Source organism: Sapajus apella, unplaced genomic scaffold (genome assembly GCF_009761245.1).
Source record: "Sapajus apella isolate SASKATOON/1434 unplaced genomic scaffold, GSC_monkey_1.0 scaffold57, whole genome shotgun sequence".
Taxonomy (NCBI): Eukaryota; Metazoa; Chordata; class Mammalia; order Primates; family Cebidae; genus Sapajus; species Sapajus apella.
Window position 1 is genome coordinate 199,737 of NW_022436997.1, and position 13,358 is coordinate 213,094.

The 13,358-nt window shown below is 45.7% G+C and overlaps 1 protein-coding gene across 1 annotated transcript in view; it reads left to right on the forward strand.

Annotated features, from left to right (window-relative positions):
• Positions 1-12,515, forward strand: part of PIAS2 (protein inhibitor of activated STAT 2) — a 170,338-nt gene extending 157,823 nt beyond the window's left edge. Inside the window, exon 14 of the mRNA XM_032245228.1 lies at positions 12,450-12,515. Coding sequence (XP_032101119.1) covers positions 12,450-12,500 — 51 coding nt within the window. The 3' untranslated portion in view covers positions 12,501-12,515. The remainder of the gene's footprint in view (positions 1-12,449) is intronic.
• The last annotated feature ends 843 nt before the right edge of the window (positions 12,516-13,358 follow it).

Sequence of the window (13,358 nt, forward strand, 5' to 3'; positions counted from 1 at the left end):
AGATCTCTATAAATATAATTATCTCTATAAATATATCTATATATCTCTACATATAGATATCTCTATAGAGATCTCTCTTGCTCTCTCTCTCTCTCTCTCTCTCTCTCTCTCTATATATATATATATATATATATATGTATTCTGTAGGAGAGATCTCCTGCAAATCAATAATAAGAGAGAAAAAGCAGCATTTTACTTTTCACAAAGGAAGGCCCTTCACAGAGGAAGGTATAAATACGGCTAATAAACATATGAAAAGGTTTACCATTATTCTTCCTTCTACATCTTGTTTAGCCACAGGTGTCAGATAAATGTGGAGGGGAAGGATTGAAGTACTTAGTGTATTAGTTGGGGTTCTTCAGAGACATGGAGCCAATAGAGGGTGTGTGTGTGTGTTTATAGAGAGAGGGAGGGAGGGTGAGATGGATTTGTTTTAGAGAATTGGCTCATATGATTGTGGAGGCTAGCAGACTGGAGCTCCAGGGAAAAGTTGATGCAGTTTAAGTCTGAAGGCAGCCTGGAGGCAAAATTCCCTCTTCCTTTGGGGACCTCAGGGGTTTTTTGGTTTTTTTTTGGTCTTAAGACCATCTACTGTTTGGATGGGGCCCACCCACATTTTGAAGGGTAATCTGCTTTACTCAAAATCTACAGATCTAAATGTTAATGTTAACCTCATGTAAAAAATATCTTCCCTGAAAGATCTAGAATAGTGTATAACCAAATATGGAGGCACCACGGCCCAGCCAAGTTGGCACAAAATTAACCACTATACTCAGCAAACATAAACTGAAGCTTCCTTCCCTAGGTGTGTCCACTGGTGAGACAGCAGGGAAGGAGGGAAAAGTTCCCGTTTCTGCTGTCTTACCATCTGCTCAGGTGCAGCAGATTGCTCTCAGGAGGCAGTGCCCTTGCCCTGCAGGAAGGCATAGTGGAGTGAAGTGGGAGGCTTTCTAGGAGAGGTGACAATTGAACTCAGTCTTCAAGACTTATTGATATATCCTTAGCTCCTAGAACAGTGCTTGACACATAGGAGGTGCTCAATAAATATTCGTGAATGAAGTCAGAAACTATAATAAGAGAGGTAGGGTGAGATGGTGATGATCCTTGCATGCCCGGCTGAGAAATTGGATTCAATGGAAAGCAAAAAATAGGTTTTAAACAGAATTTGAGATCAGCATTGAGGAGTGGTCCCAGGACCAGGTGGAGAACGAATTGCAAGAGGGTGACCCTGGAGGTTGGAAGAACTGTCCAGAGTCTACTATGTTAGACCAGACCTGTTCCTAAAAAGACAGCTAAGTAAGGCACTGGTGAACCTGATTTGGTGAGAGATGGGGAGGAGAGAGATTTAGGAGGTGGAAGCGAATGTAGGAGGGGGTCCAGGTATGGACCCAGCACTGGAAGGGCCTTCTTACACCCTTATTTTACAGGTGAGTCTGAGACCCAGAGAGGGGAGGCAACTTGTTCATGGCCACACAGCATGCTGACTACACTGAACCAGAAATCCAGGTCCTGTCTCTGGTCACATGCTCTTTTCATGCCAGATGACCTGCACACTCTGTTTCTCCTAGCCAAGCTTGTCCTCGGAGGTACCAGTGTCATCCAGGCAGGGTCCTGGGGCCTCCTCACACACCGCCACCTCTGACTGCTGTTAAATAGTCCTGAGAATCAGTAGGACAGTGATGGAGAAGCCTCACCTGAAGCTTCTGGGCTCAGCCCTTGTCCTGGAGCCGCTGACTGCTATGCATGGCTCTGAGGCTGACCTCAAGTGGTGGTTGTTATTTTAAGTAATTCACGTTGGAGGGAGGAAGTGACTGAGGAAAATGTGAAAATGAGTAGCTCTTGCAAGATGTGTGTGATAAATGAAACAGGGAACATAAAGACAGACGAAGAGGCACATCTGTTATTTTTGCTCCTTTTTATAGCAGCCTCTAAGTTTGACTTTTCACACTAAGTAGGAACCCTTTAGTTCCTGAGCAATTTCCTGACTCAGGCCTTCATTAGCCCAGTGGGAGCTACGGAGGGGGCCAGGGTCCTGAGAGCCAATGTGAGCCCCTAGAAAAGAGTTCCCCACCCCAGTCCTCCAGGTTCTCCAAATGCGGCAGGAATCAGAGGCTTTGTGCAGATGGAGTTTGGTGGGCTGAGAATGTCAGCTCTTCTCTGGCTTCTGCTTCCCCGCCCTTTACTGAAGGATGGTGTGGCTGACCTCAGTCAATCCCTAAACCCAGGACATCTGTACTCAAGCTGTTCCTAGCAAAGCAGCCTGGCTGCAAAGGAAATGCTTTCTGTAAGAATACGGACACTTTCTCTTTAATATGAGAAAATACTGGCATTCTCTCCTGAGTCATTTTTCCTCTTTTTGGAGGTGGACAGTGTGCCTGGTGCCTATGTGCTGGTAGGACTTGAGCATGGGGACTGGCTGAAGTCATAGAGGGACAGGGCTGATGGTATCACATGATTCTGGGCTTTTTTTCAGGGAGAACCGTTCTCCATCGAAGGTCCATCTGCTCCTGTGAGGAAGGGTTTGAGGGCTGCTAGGGGCAGGGGACCACAGTCCCTGAATGAGATAACCCCAAGTCTGATTCTCCGTGAGGTGCCTTCTTTGGAGTGGAGCACCGAAGGCTCTGGAACCAGATCATCATGGGAGAATGTATAGATTAAGCTGTTTAGTTATTCACACCTCAGCTCTCATCAGTTTGTTTCTGTTGATTGTATGCTCAGCTCTGTGCTAAGTCTCACTGTGTGGTTCAGGGGGAAGAGAAGGCCCACTCTTGCCAGGGAGGAAGTCACCCTCTGGGTGGAGCTGGAGCAGCTTCAGAGAAATAAAAGGGACGTCTGAAGGCTGATGAGAGGGAGGACGGAGGCAAGACTGCCTGCCAAGAGCAAGGGGTGGGAAGAGGGATTCAGGAAAGTGATTGAATACTTGGAATAATTGCCATGAGGCACACAAAAGAGAGGAAAATGGCTTTTTCTAGGAGAGTGGGGGGCTTGGTTGGGCTGGAAGCCAGGAGTCTGCAGAGCTGCCTGTCAGCTCAATTATGTTATTTTCTTCAGTAGTGGGGACAGCTTGGAAGCAGAAGTGGATGACGAAGTCATCACTGGCTATGAATTGGCCAGGAAGCAGGTACAGCAATAAAACCAGCCCTTCCCCTTTTCTCTTTTTATTTGGGACAGCAAGTAAGCAGCAACTAGGTGCGGCTGTGGAACTGAGTTCTCGCCAAAGAGATGTGAGAAAAAGGCACTGGACGGGAAGGCACTGAGTAGGAGGACAGACTGCGGGGCACTGCTTTTTGTTCTTCCCTCCTCCTGCTTCCTCCGCATGCCGTCTGGATGTGGACGTGATGGCAGGAGCTCAAGTAGCCATCTTGGACTACAAGACAGTGTGCTAAGAATGGGCAGGCAGCAACAGAGGAGGAACATGGGCCTCTCAGGCACTTAGAGCCTCTGTGTTTTCTCTGGGCTAATCACCTCCGTATTTCTTTCACTTGAGAGAGAAATAAACTCTCATGATTTTAAGAACTGTTATTTTAGGTTTTCTGTTACATGTCATGAACCTAATCCTGATAGAATCACATCACATGTGAGGGAACCTTGGGTATTATGCGAAAGTAAGTAAAGTGACTGACCATGGGGTCTTAGCAAAGGGGAAAGGATGAGAAACCGGGAGATGGTCAGAATGCTGGAGAATGGGGACCCAGCCCTTGGGCTACTAATACAGCAGAGTAGCTAGTGGGAGTAGAAGGTCTTGAAAAGTGGAGAACAGGAAGTTGTCGTTAGAAAGTAGACTTTCTGATTTTATGAGTTCAGACTTGTTTGACTAAATGTGGTCATAGTAAGTGCTAATATTCCCCAAGTATGCAGCCAGCTCCCTTTGAAGTAATTGGCGGGCCTAATGTCACTCCTGGTATAACTCTCGAAGGTAATTGTTTCTTTTTTATTGGCCTATCTCATAAATAGGGAAACTGAGGCTCACAGAGGTCAAGAAACCTATCTGAGGGGACAAAACTGGCAATGGGCTGGGTTGGCATTGGAACCCCAGCAGTGTGACTCCAGAGCCCAAGCTCTTTTTTGTTTTTATTTTTTGAGCTGGAGTCCCCTTCTGTGCAATGGTATGGTTAAAGTGCAATGGTATGATCTCGGCTCACTGCAACCTCCAACTCCCAGGTTCAAGCGATTCTCTTGCCTTAGCCTCCTAAAAGCTGGGATTACAGGTGACCACCACAATGCCTGGCTAGTTTTTTTGTATTTTTAGTAGAAACAGGGTTTCACCACATTGGCCAGGCCGGTCTTGAACTCCTGACCTCAGGTGACCTGCCCCCTCCGCCTCCCAAAGTGCTGGGATTACAGGTGTGAGCCATCAGACCTGGCCAGAGCCCGAGCTCTTAACCACACCTGCTCCTCTGCCCTGTGCCTCCCTGGGGATTTCCCGGTGGACAGAAGAGTGGGCAGCAAGCAAGTTGTACCAGACATTGAGGATACGGACCAGAGCAAGGAATGGCATAATACAGCTGGGCGACCAGAGCCTGGACAGGGCATGAAAGAGCAGAGATCTGGCCCCCAGGAGTGCACCAGGCCTGCCTCTGGCCCTGGGGCCCTGAGAGCTTGGAAGAGTCGGCAGGAGTCTAGGGAAACAGCACCCTGCAGGGTGAGTTTGATTTTGATGGAAGCAAAACAAAAAAGTGGTGGGCTCTGGGGACAGACATCCTGGGTTCAGGTCCTATTTCCACCTCCTCCTGGCTGTGTCACCTTGGACAATTACTGAAGCTTTTGTGCCTCAGTTTCCTCATGGTTATAGGCATAATAATAGTTCCTTTCTCATAAGGTTGTGAAGACTAAATGCACTAACACGAGAGAAGCACTTACAACATTGCCTAGCACCCAACAAGCACCCGATGACGTTGCTGTTATAGCCGCTGTTGCTTTTCAGAGCTTTGTGGAGAACCTGAGGAAAAGGGACAGAGTAGAATGTGCTGAGGAGAGACGATGAGGGGAGGTTCTGAGTGGACCAGTGGAGACCACAGGTGCCTCTCTTCCTGTAGCCAAAGTCCCTGTCAAGGAAGGCTCTGACTTCTGTGTGTCACTCTGGACAGGCCCTAGGCCTCCTCTCCTAGGATTATTTGCATGGTAGTCTTATGTTTTCAATGTAAGGAAAGGCCCGGTCCCTTCTAAATAAATGTCTGAACATCTTCGGAAAGATGAGAAGTTTTCCTCTGAACCCCCAAACTCCACATGCCCACGTATCACCCAGCACCCACACCAGGGTCACTGTCCAGTAGTACTTGTTGGCTGATGGCATGGACTGCCCCAGCGTTGCCCGCGTGGCCAGGACGGGGCCTTCCCTCCCTGTCCTGTCGGGTGCCCCGTCACCAGCCCCAGGCCCTGGCTGCAGATGCTGCCCTTGGCACTGACTGCTCCACATTCTGTCTGGCCCTGGAGGGTCCCATACAGTCTTTGTGTGGCCAGCTATTTACTCCTTCAAGTCTGTAGCTATTATTAGGTACCACGAGAAACATTCTGGGAAGGCTGAAATAAATATTGGTGAGGACAACAGTGAATCTTTTAGAGAACCAGGCACCCCTGGGTGAAACAGGAGTCTAAACAGCCACAGGACCGTGGCAGGTCTGGTTCTGGAGGGCACAGCTCTGGGTCCTGCGCTGCTGCAGCCTCAGAGCCCAGGGTCCAGGCTTCACTCTGTCGCTGCCCCACTGTGTGAAGCCAAGAAAGTAATTTCGCCTCTGCAGGCATCACCGTGGCAATCTGTGGAATGGAAACAATCAGCATCCCTCAGGGCCTTTCAGAGGCCCAAGCAAAGGCATAGAAATGAAAATGCAGTGGGTGTATTTGAGCCCCATGCTGAGTAGCAGGCACTCTGGGAAGTACCCAATCAGCACCTGTGACCCCGGGACGTGCCTGGGGAGCTGTGAGAGGGGTTAGGTCTCTCGCCTGGATTCACAAAGCTAGTGAGTAGGTGGGCTGAGCTCTAGATCATGGAGAGCCTGGCTGCAGAGCACATGCTATTTGGACTGCACCAGAAGGGAAAGCAACCTCAACAAAGCACAGCACTGCCTGGCGTATTGGGGAGGCCTGGGAAGCGAGGTGGGCAGAAGAGAAGAGGGGGCTGAGACAGGCTTGGGAGAAATGCAAGAAAAGGAAAGCATTCCAGATGGGCACATGAGGCTGGGAGGAGCACAGGGTGGGTTCTAGGGTGTGATGGTTTCTCTATTTTGTTCTTAGTAGTAGTTACGTAAGTGTCTTCACTTTGTGATAATTTATGGAGAGCTGTATGTTATGACTAGAGCACTTTTGTGTACATATGTTACATCTTTTTGAAAAGGTTAAAAAGATGGTGATTTTGTAGCATACAGTTTTGAATCTTAATGTATTTTTAAAGTTCATACTCAATTACTTATACAGCTCTCCTCTGCATCCATTCAAATGACATTAAAAAATATGCTTAAGAATCTGAAAATATTCAGGTAAAATTCCCAAGAGTCTGGGTCAATGTATGGATTTCAGAACTGAAATTCTGGAAATTTCTGACTTTTCCTTGTGGCTGGCAAGCCCCTGACATGGAACCCATCACTGGTTATAGGGCCTCCTTCCTTTCCTTCTCCTGCCCAGCAAGATGACTGTCTTCTTCAGCCTCCCTGCATCCAGGGTGACCACATGACTCATGTTAGCCAATGAGATGTGAGCAGAAGAGTTCCATGAGACTTTGGGGAATGTCCTTCTTTATCTCTTCCTCCATCTTGTTCACCAAACCTTGGATGTGATGGCTAGAGCTTTAGTGTCCACCGTGGAACATAAGGACAGGGATACATCTTTGGGATAATAGAGTAGTGAGCTAAAAGGAACCTGGATCATCAAAGACTTTTTAAATGGAGCCTCTCTCCCAGCCTTGGATTGCTTACCCCTGACCATCCGTCGCATAGTAGAGAAACAACAACAACAACACATGCGTATCTTTATGTTAAGTCTTCTCATTTTGAAGATTTCTGTCCTTCAAAGCTGAACTTGATTCTAGCCTCAAGAAAGACACAAAAGCCTTTCCTTGACCTCCTTGAGCCACATGGTCAACCAAGGATCTGATAGGAACCTACCCTTTGATGTGCCCAATATTGGGAAACCAGGAGGTGACTTACCACCCTCAAAATGCTATTCACCACTTCAAGCGATTAAGTCCTACATGAAAAATCGATAGATAACCCAGGTGGTATAATTTTAGGAATCCCAGGGAGTCTCCCAACTACCTCTTTGACATACATGGTGCCTGAAATTCCATCTTTATACATTAACTAATAAGATTATACAGCTATGAGGATTCCTACTCAAATACAAGTGATTCTAGGCAGAGGTACTATATCATCACCTTTTACATTAGCATGAGGCCATTTCTCTTAGAATTAGAGACTAAGTTAGAAAATTTTCAAATGAATGGGAACTTGGGAGACTATTTAGCCCAGTTGTTTTCAAACTCTGCTGCAGCAAGCCCTTGCATCCTGTGATGGTAGAACTGCCAGTTATGAGAAGGCGAAGAAGGGCGAGAGGGAGAGCACAGAGGCAGGGTTGGAGGCCAGTGTTTTGCTGTTAGAAAGTTTTAAAAACTGTGGCTCTTTTTTACTTTATAGGTTGAAAATCCAAGGCCGCCAATAGGTTAATAAAGCCTGAATTCAGACAGTGAGTGGCAGAGCCAGACCTAGAATTCAGGTTTCTGACTCGGGCCTGTGCTATTTCCACAATCCCATGCTTCCTTAGCATTAGCTTCAGACCTGTATTAAGCAGCTGAGTTAGTGAGACTCCAAACAGGTGAGTCTGGATGGGCAGAGAGTGTAGGACGGATCCTGGTCTGGGCTTCGGTGGGGAGAGTCATGGTCAGCAGACAGTCCTGAGTACTTGGAGTAGTCAAGTGTTGAGGCAAGGAAAGAGAGACCACCAAAGATACCTGACGAAATTCACAAATTTGTTGAGACTCAACATTTGTGAAATTTTCTCCCCTATCTAATGCCGTAGTAAATTATGCTGTTTACCTTAGGACTGTATAACTTCACAGTTTTCAAACTGCCCTTACATTTTTACTTTGACCCTCACAAACCCCTACTTTGAGGGATAGGTATTATTTTTCCAGTTTACAGGTGAGAAAACCAGTGCATTAGGGAAAGGTAGGTGCCTTTCCTGGGCTCACAGAGTTGTGACATAAAGCATGTCTCCTTCTGACGCCCTGCTCTGAGCTCTTTCCACCATTTTACAGCACTCCCCACATTCTAGGAACTGCCAGCCAGTTTCTCCAGCCTTCTCACCTCCTTGCAGATGAACAACAAGATGTTTAGGCAACAAACATAGTCTGTTTCCACACTTGTAAGTCGGCTGACCTATTGCCTGGCTTCTTGCTTTTCCTATGAGCTTCGTAATTGTAGTCATAGGTGCTAGCACCAGAAGAAAGAGAGAAAGAGAGAGAGAGAGAGAGTGAGTGTGTGTGTGTGTGTGTGTGTGTGTGTGTGTGTGTGTTGGGGGGATGGGCAGGAGACTGCCACAATTCTGCATATGGTTCTAAAACAACATTTCTGGGATGTTGGAGGAGGACATCTTGCACCCTCTTGTTTCTCTGCCATCAACACTACTCTTAATCACAGCAACCGTGTTCCTTGAAAGGAGGAAAGGGGAAAACAAGTAGAAGAAAGTGCTGCTCTGGATCATAGAGGACATGGGGGTTGACTCCAACATCCATTGCATCTCCATCTAAGTAGCAGCAATGTGGTTCTGGACTTGACCCCAGCTCCTGGGGAGGGCTCTTAGCCAACTAAGCCAACTATGATGATATCATCCCCTTGTCAGGGATTAGTTCAGGAACCCAGGCATAAGCCAATCACTGCATGGCATCCCCTTGGTGATTATTATCAGTCCCAAGCTGAAGAAGAATCTCTCTCTCTCTCTCTCTCTTTCTCTCTCTCTCTCTCCCTCCCTCTCCCTTCTTTCCTCTCTCCTGCTATTGTCCAAGTTACAGCTGGCCTCCATCACCTGACCATAAGGACAGCTCCTTTTAGGCAGAAGCCGATATTGTAGATGGTAGAGCAAAGGATGGAAAGAAGCTGGGGTCATAGAATACTGATCAGCCAATTGTGGAGCCCAGCCCTCCTCTAGATTTCCGGATAGGTGAGATAAATTTACCTATGGTTCCTGTTACTTTTGTGAAAAGACCTTAACTGACACACTGATTTTTAGAACACAAGAATTTATTGTCTTCATAAGTGGAGGTGGAATCTCACCATGCAGCCCATATATGTGTTCAGTTGTCCATGGTGACCCGGGATGTGTATTTATGAGACTGCTGTTAGAGGGCAGTGTCTACATAGAAAGGTAATCCTGTGATCTCCAGGTTCACTTCAAGGATAAATAAAACTATGCTAATGTGTTGATGGTGGATAATAGATTAACATGTTATAATTTATCAGGCCTTCGTAAATACGATGTCTAAACATGGAATGCCATTTATGGTGACTCTTTAGGGCAACAAGGCGGGACTTCTTGCATGGGCTCTGCATATCACAAAGTGTGGCGTGGGAGTCAGCAAGCCTGTGAGCCAAAATGGCCGTGCACATTCGTCTCATATTACAGTGGCAGAGTTGGGAGTTGCTACAGAAGCTGTCTGGCCCACAAAGTCTATGATGTTTATCATCTGGCTCTTTCAGAAAAAGTTGGCTGGTTTCTGGCATTCACCATGGTCTGCTTGGCCTGTAAGTAATTGCAATCCAGGCAAACTCTCAGCACAAGACTAGGCTGTTATATCAGTAACTACACTTGTGGACAATAATCTATTTTCGGGGCATTGAGGCAGTATACATCACTCTTGTTGTAGCTGTTCTTGTAGTTTATATATAAGTATTGACACATCAATACATGGCAAGTCATATTCTATAAAACAAATCCTATTTCCATTTTTTTCTGTTATAAAATCAGGTATATATTCTTTCAGAAAACCATTCTCCACTAGATTGCATTGAAAATGTTTGAGGATGGGGTTAAGGTAATGGCTACTTACATAATTCTTTACAGTGCTCTGAGTGCAGTTCTAACAGGACAGCACCTTTATTCCAGCCATAGAGGATGCTTCAGGTTAAATTTCTCTCCATCAGGAACACTAGTATTTAAGTGAAAGCTATCAAAGCCTTTCCCAAGAGCAGAGGTTCCAAAACGGAAGGGAAGAGAGTGTTATTGTACCAGGAACCTGTGAGGCAGATGGGGCTGCAGAGTAACAAAAGGGCGTATGTGTCAAAGACAAACTCAGCTAACTGCACAGTTTTGCAGTGGACCAGCCTCCACCAAGCTTGACCTATTTCCATGCATCTCAGATGAATTGAATGATGAAGCACTTAATATGGTGACAGCTTCTATAAAGCAGTAATCATATTTCTCCGCTCTTTTCCTGCTACCCTGGAAGGAGGCAGAGAATTAATTCTCAAGTTGATACAATAATGTGATCTCAACAGTAGGGCTGCTTGCCAATGAGGCATGTGGTGGGAGGGGTAGGCCAAGGGAAGTGGTCTGATGCCATCAGGGAAAAGAAAGATAAGCCAGTGTCTCCATGCCTTTTCAGTCTTTGCACTCTTGAACTGTGCTCCACTAGCCTGCAGCTTGTTGGTCTAAAATGCAAATCTGATCATATCTTTCCCCTACTTAAAATCTTGCAATGGTTTGGAGTTTGAACTCCCATGATAAAATCCCAACTCTCTGTGCTCTGTCTCCCACTGACCCACCCAGCCTAGTCTTTCCAGCCATGTTGAGCTGACTGTACCCCATCTTCCACTGACAGCCTTTACCCACAGTACCTCATCCCACCTTCTTTACCTGGCTGAACATCCTCACCCATCACAATTCAGGTCAAATGCTACCTCCTCTGGCAACCTTCCTTGCTGTTCTGCTCCCTGCCCACTGCCCTCTCTGTCACTTCCAATTTGGGTTAGACGGATCCTTACCCTACTATAGGGTACTGTCTGTCTTCCTCATGGGAGTTTAAACTCCTTTGTAGACACAGACTGTGAATGACTGATTCTCGTTCCCCTGGCGTGTCACACAATGCCTAGCACATATTGTACATTCCAGCCATGTCTACCCAATGCATGGAGCCTTTAGAATTTAGGATAGTGGTTAAATGATACATACTTTGCTGTGGTCATGGCGTTAGGGTTTGAGACATTCCTTGGTGCTTCAGAAGCAGACAATCACAGTAGAACACTCATCCCTTTTCTCTTCTCAGGCACCCAAGGAACATTAAACATTCTTAAGTAGCTGTATTTATAGGGCATTCCTTTGAAAGTCTCAGCCTTATACAGACCACCAACAAAACGTGTCTAGGGGCCTGCACTGGCTTGGAAATTAAAAAATGCATTCTCTTAGCTGAATTCATCAAAGGGCAGAACCTGACCCAAGTGTTTCTACCCCAGAGCCCGGCCTTTAAGGTAAGAAAAGGAGATTCTAGGTCCATTGTGTCCAGCATGTCATCTAAACGTGATCCGAGTGACCTTATTCCAATGACGCTGTTTCTGGCAAGCACAGAAACACACTGTAGCAGTGTGACGTGCTGAGGTGGAACAGAATCTTTCTGTACTATGATGCATCAGTTGGTTTATGGATTAATAAGAAGGATCTTTACCCTTTGAAACAAACTGGATAAATTGGAACCAATGCAGGAGAAGGATTCCTGGGAGTGATACTATGACTGAAGGAGGATCCTTCTCAGCCTGGAGATATGAAGGCTGAAAGGTGGCTTCATATCCCGGTTTGAGATTATTAATGATTTATCATAAACTACATTGGATATAATTTGTACTCATAAGGGAACTGAACAAGGGGTTTAAATCCTTGTTCTGTTATAGGATTTATTAAAAACAAGACAGATGAGATAGTCTTGTGTCTGCAGTTGACCACTCAATGGCAAGCCCTGGCTCTCTGATGACAAGGTTATAACTGGGGCATTTCTGCTCACCTGGCAGCAAGGTGCCCTCACCACAGACAAAGTGTCCCAAAGCCGCAAATCAGCCCCTCGAAGGCCTGACTTGTTAACGTAAATGTAAAGAGGCACAAAAACAGCATGTACTTATTGCAAACTCCTCCAGCACATGGGTGAAATGTCACTTACATAATCTGACAGGTTGCAGTTGTGCTGTATGGTATAAAAAACTGGCTTTTTAAAACCAGTCGAAACCTGTACGTTTTTGAAAAAGTCTTTCCATTTTATATTGGAGACAATGCTCACAGCATGAGTAATGCCCATCAGTTATCAGTAATTTAGCAGATGGTGCCAGTGTTGACATTTGTTCTGGCTTAATTGTGCATGAGTGTGTGTTTTAAACAATGATGCAGCTGTCCCCATTCCTGGCAATTAGAATGTAAAAATGGTATTCACTGAATATGGCATAGTGATCAGTTATCCATGTGTTTACTCTTTTGTTTGCGAGGTCTTTGAGTGTTTGCTGCAACTCTACAATCAGAATACAAATTTGGCTTAAAATGGAACCTAGCTCCATACTGATAGGAACAACAGGGACTTCAGACCTCCATGTTTCGAGATCTTAGCTCTCTGACTCCACTACAGGTGGTTGTGAGGTGTTTGTGTATCTGTTAAATATACCTCTGATATGAAGATAGTCAAATTTAAAATGCCATTAGGATTAGGAGAGCAGTGTCAGCAGAGACCACTGGACTATTGCTGATCATGTGCAGAAGATCAAGTCACCAAAATCTATTCTACATAGTCTTGCTGCAAAGTTCTAGCTGTTCCTAATACCAGCATCAATCTTACCCACTGCTAATTCATGCAGGAGACCTGGCTGTCGAGTACTTCCTCCAGGGAGAGTGGGTACCTTGGGAGCTGTTGTTGTTCCTCAACTTTCTTGGCTCTTGGCTGGGTGGGCTTTTTGCTCTTAGATTAGCCGGTTAGTTTTAGTGTGGGACCAATTCCTTATGAGGTCATGGTGAATCTGAATAAAATACCTATTAAAAATTATTTACCCTTTGGAAAACTGTTTGGCAGTAATCGCTAAAGCTGAACATATGCACACTCTCTGACCTAGCAATTTTACTTCTAGAAATAGATACCCAGCAGATATGCATGCATGTATTCACCCAAAAACACATGCACCGGAAGGTTGATGGCAGCAACTACCCAGAGGGTGTCCATCAGCTGTAGAATGGGTAAGTTGTGCCTCAGTCATTTGATGGCATACTATACAGCAATAAGATTGAACAAACTATAACTGCACACAAAGGCATTAGTTTTATATTTGCAGTGAAACATATTACCACAAACTTAAAGGCTTAAAGCAATGCACACTTACAAGCTCACAGTTGTGTAGGTCTTAAATCTG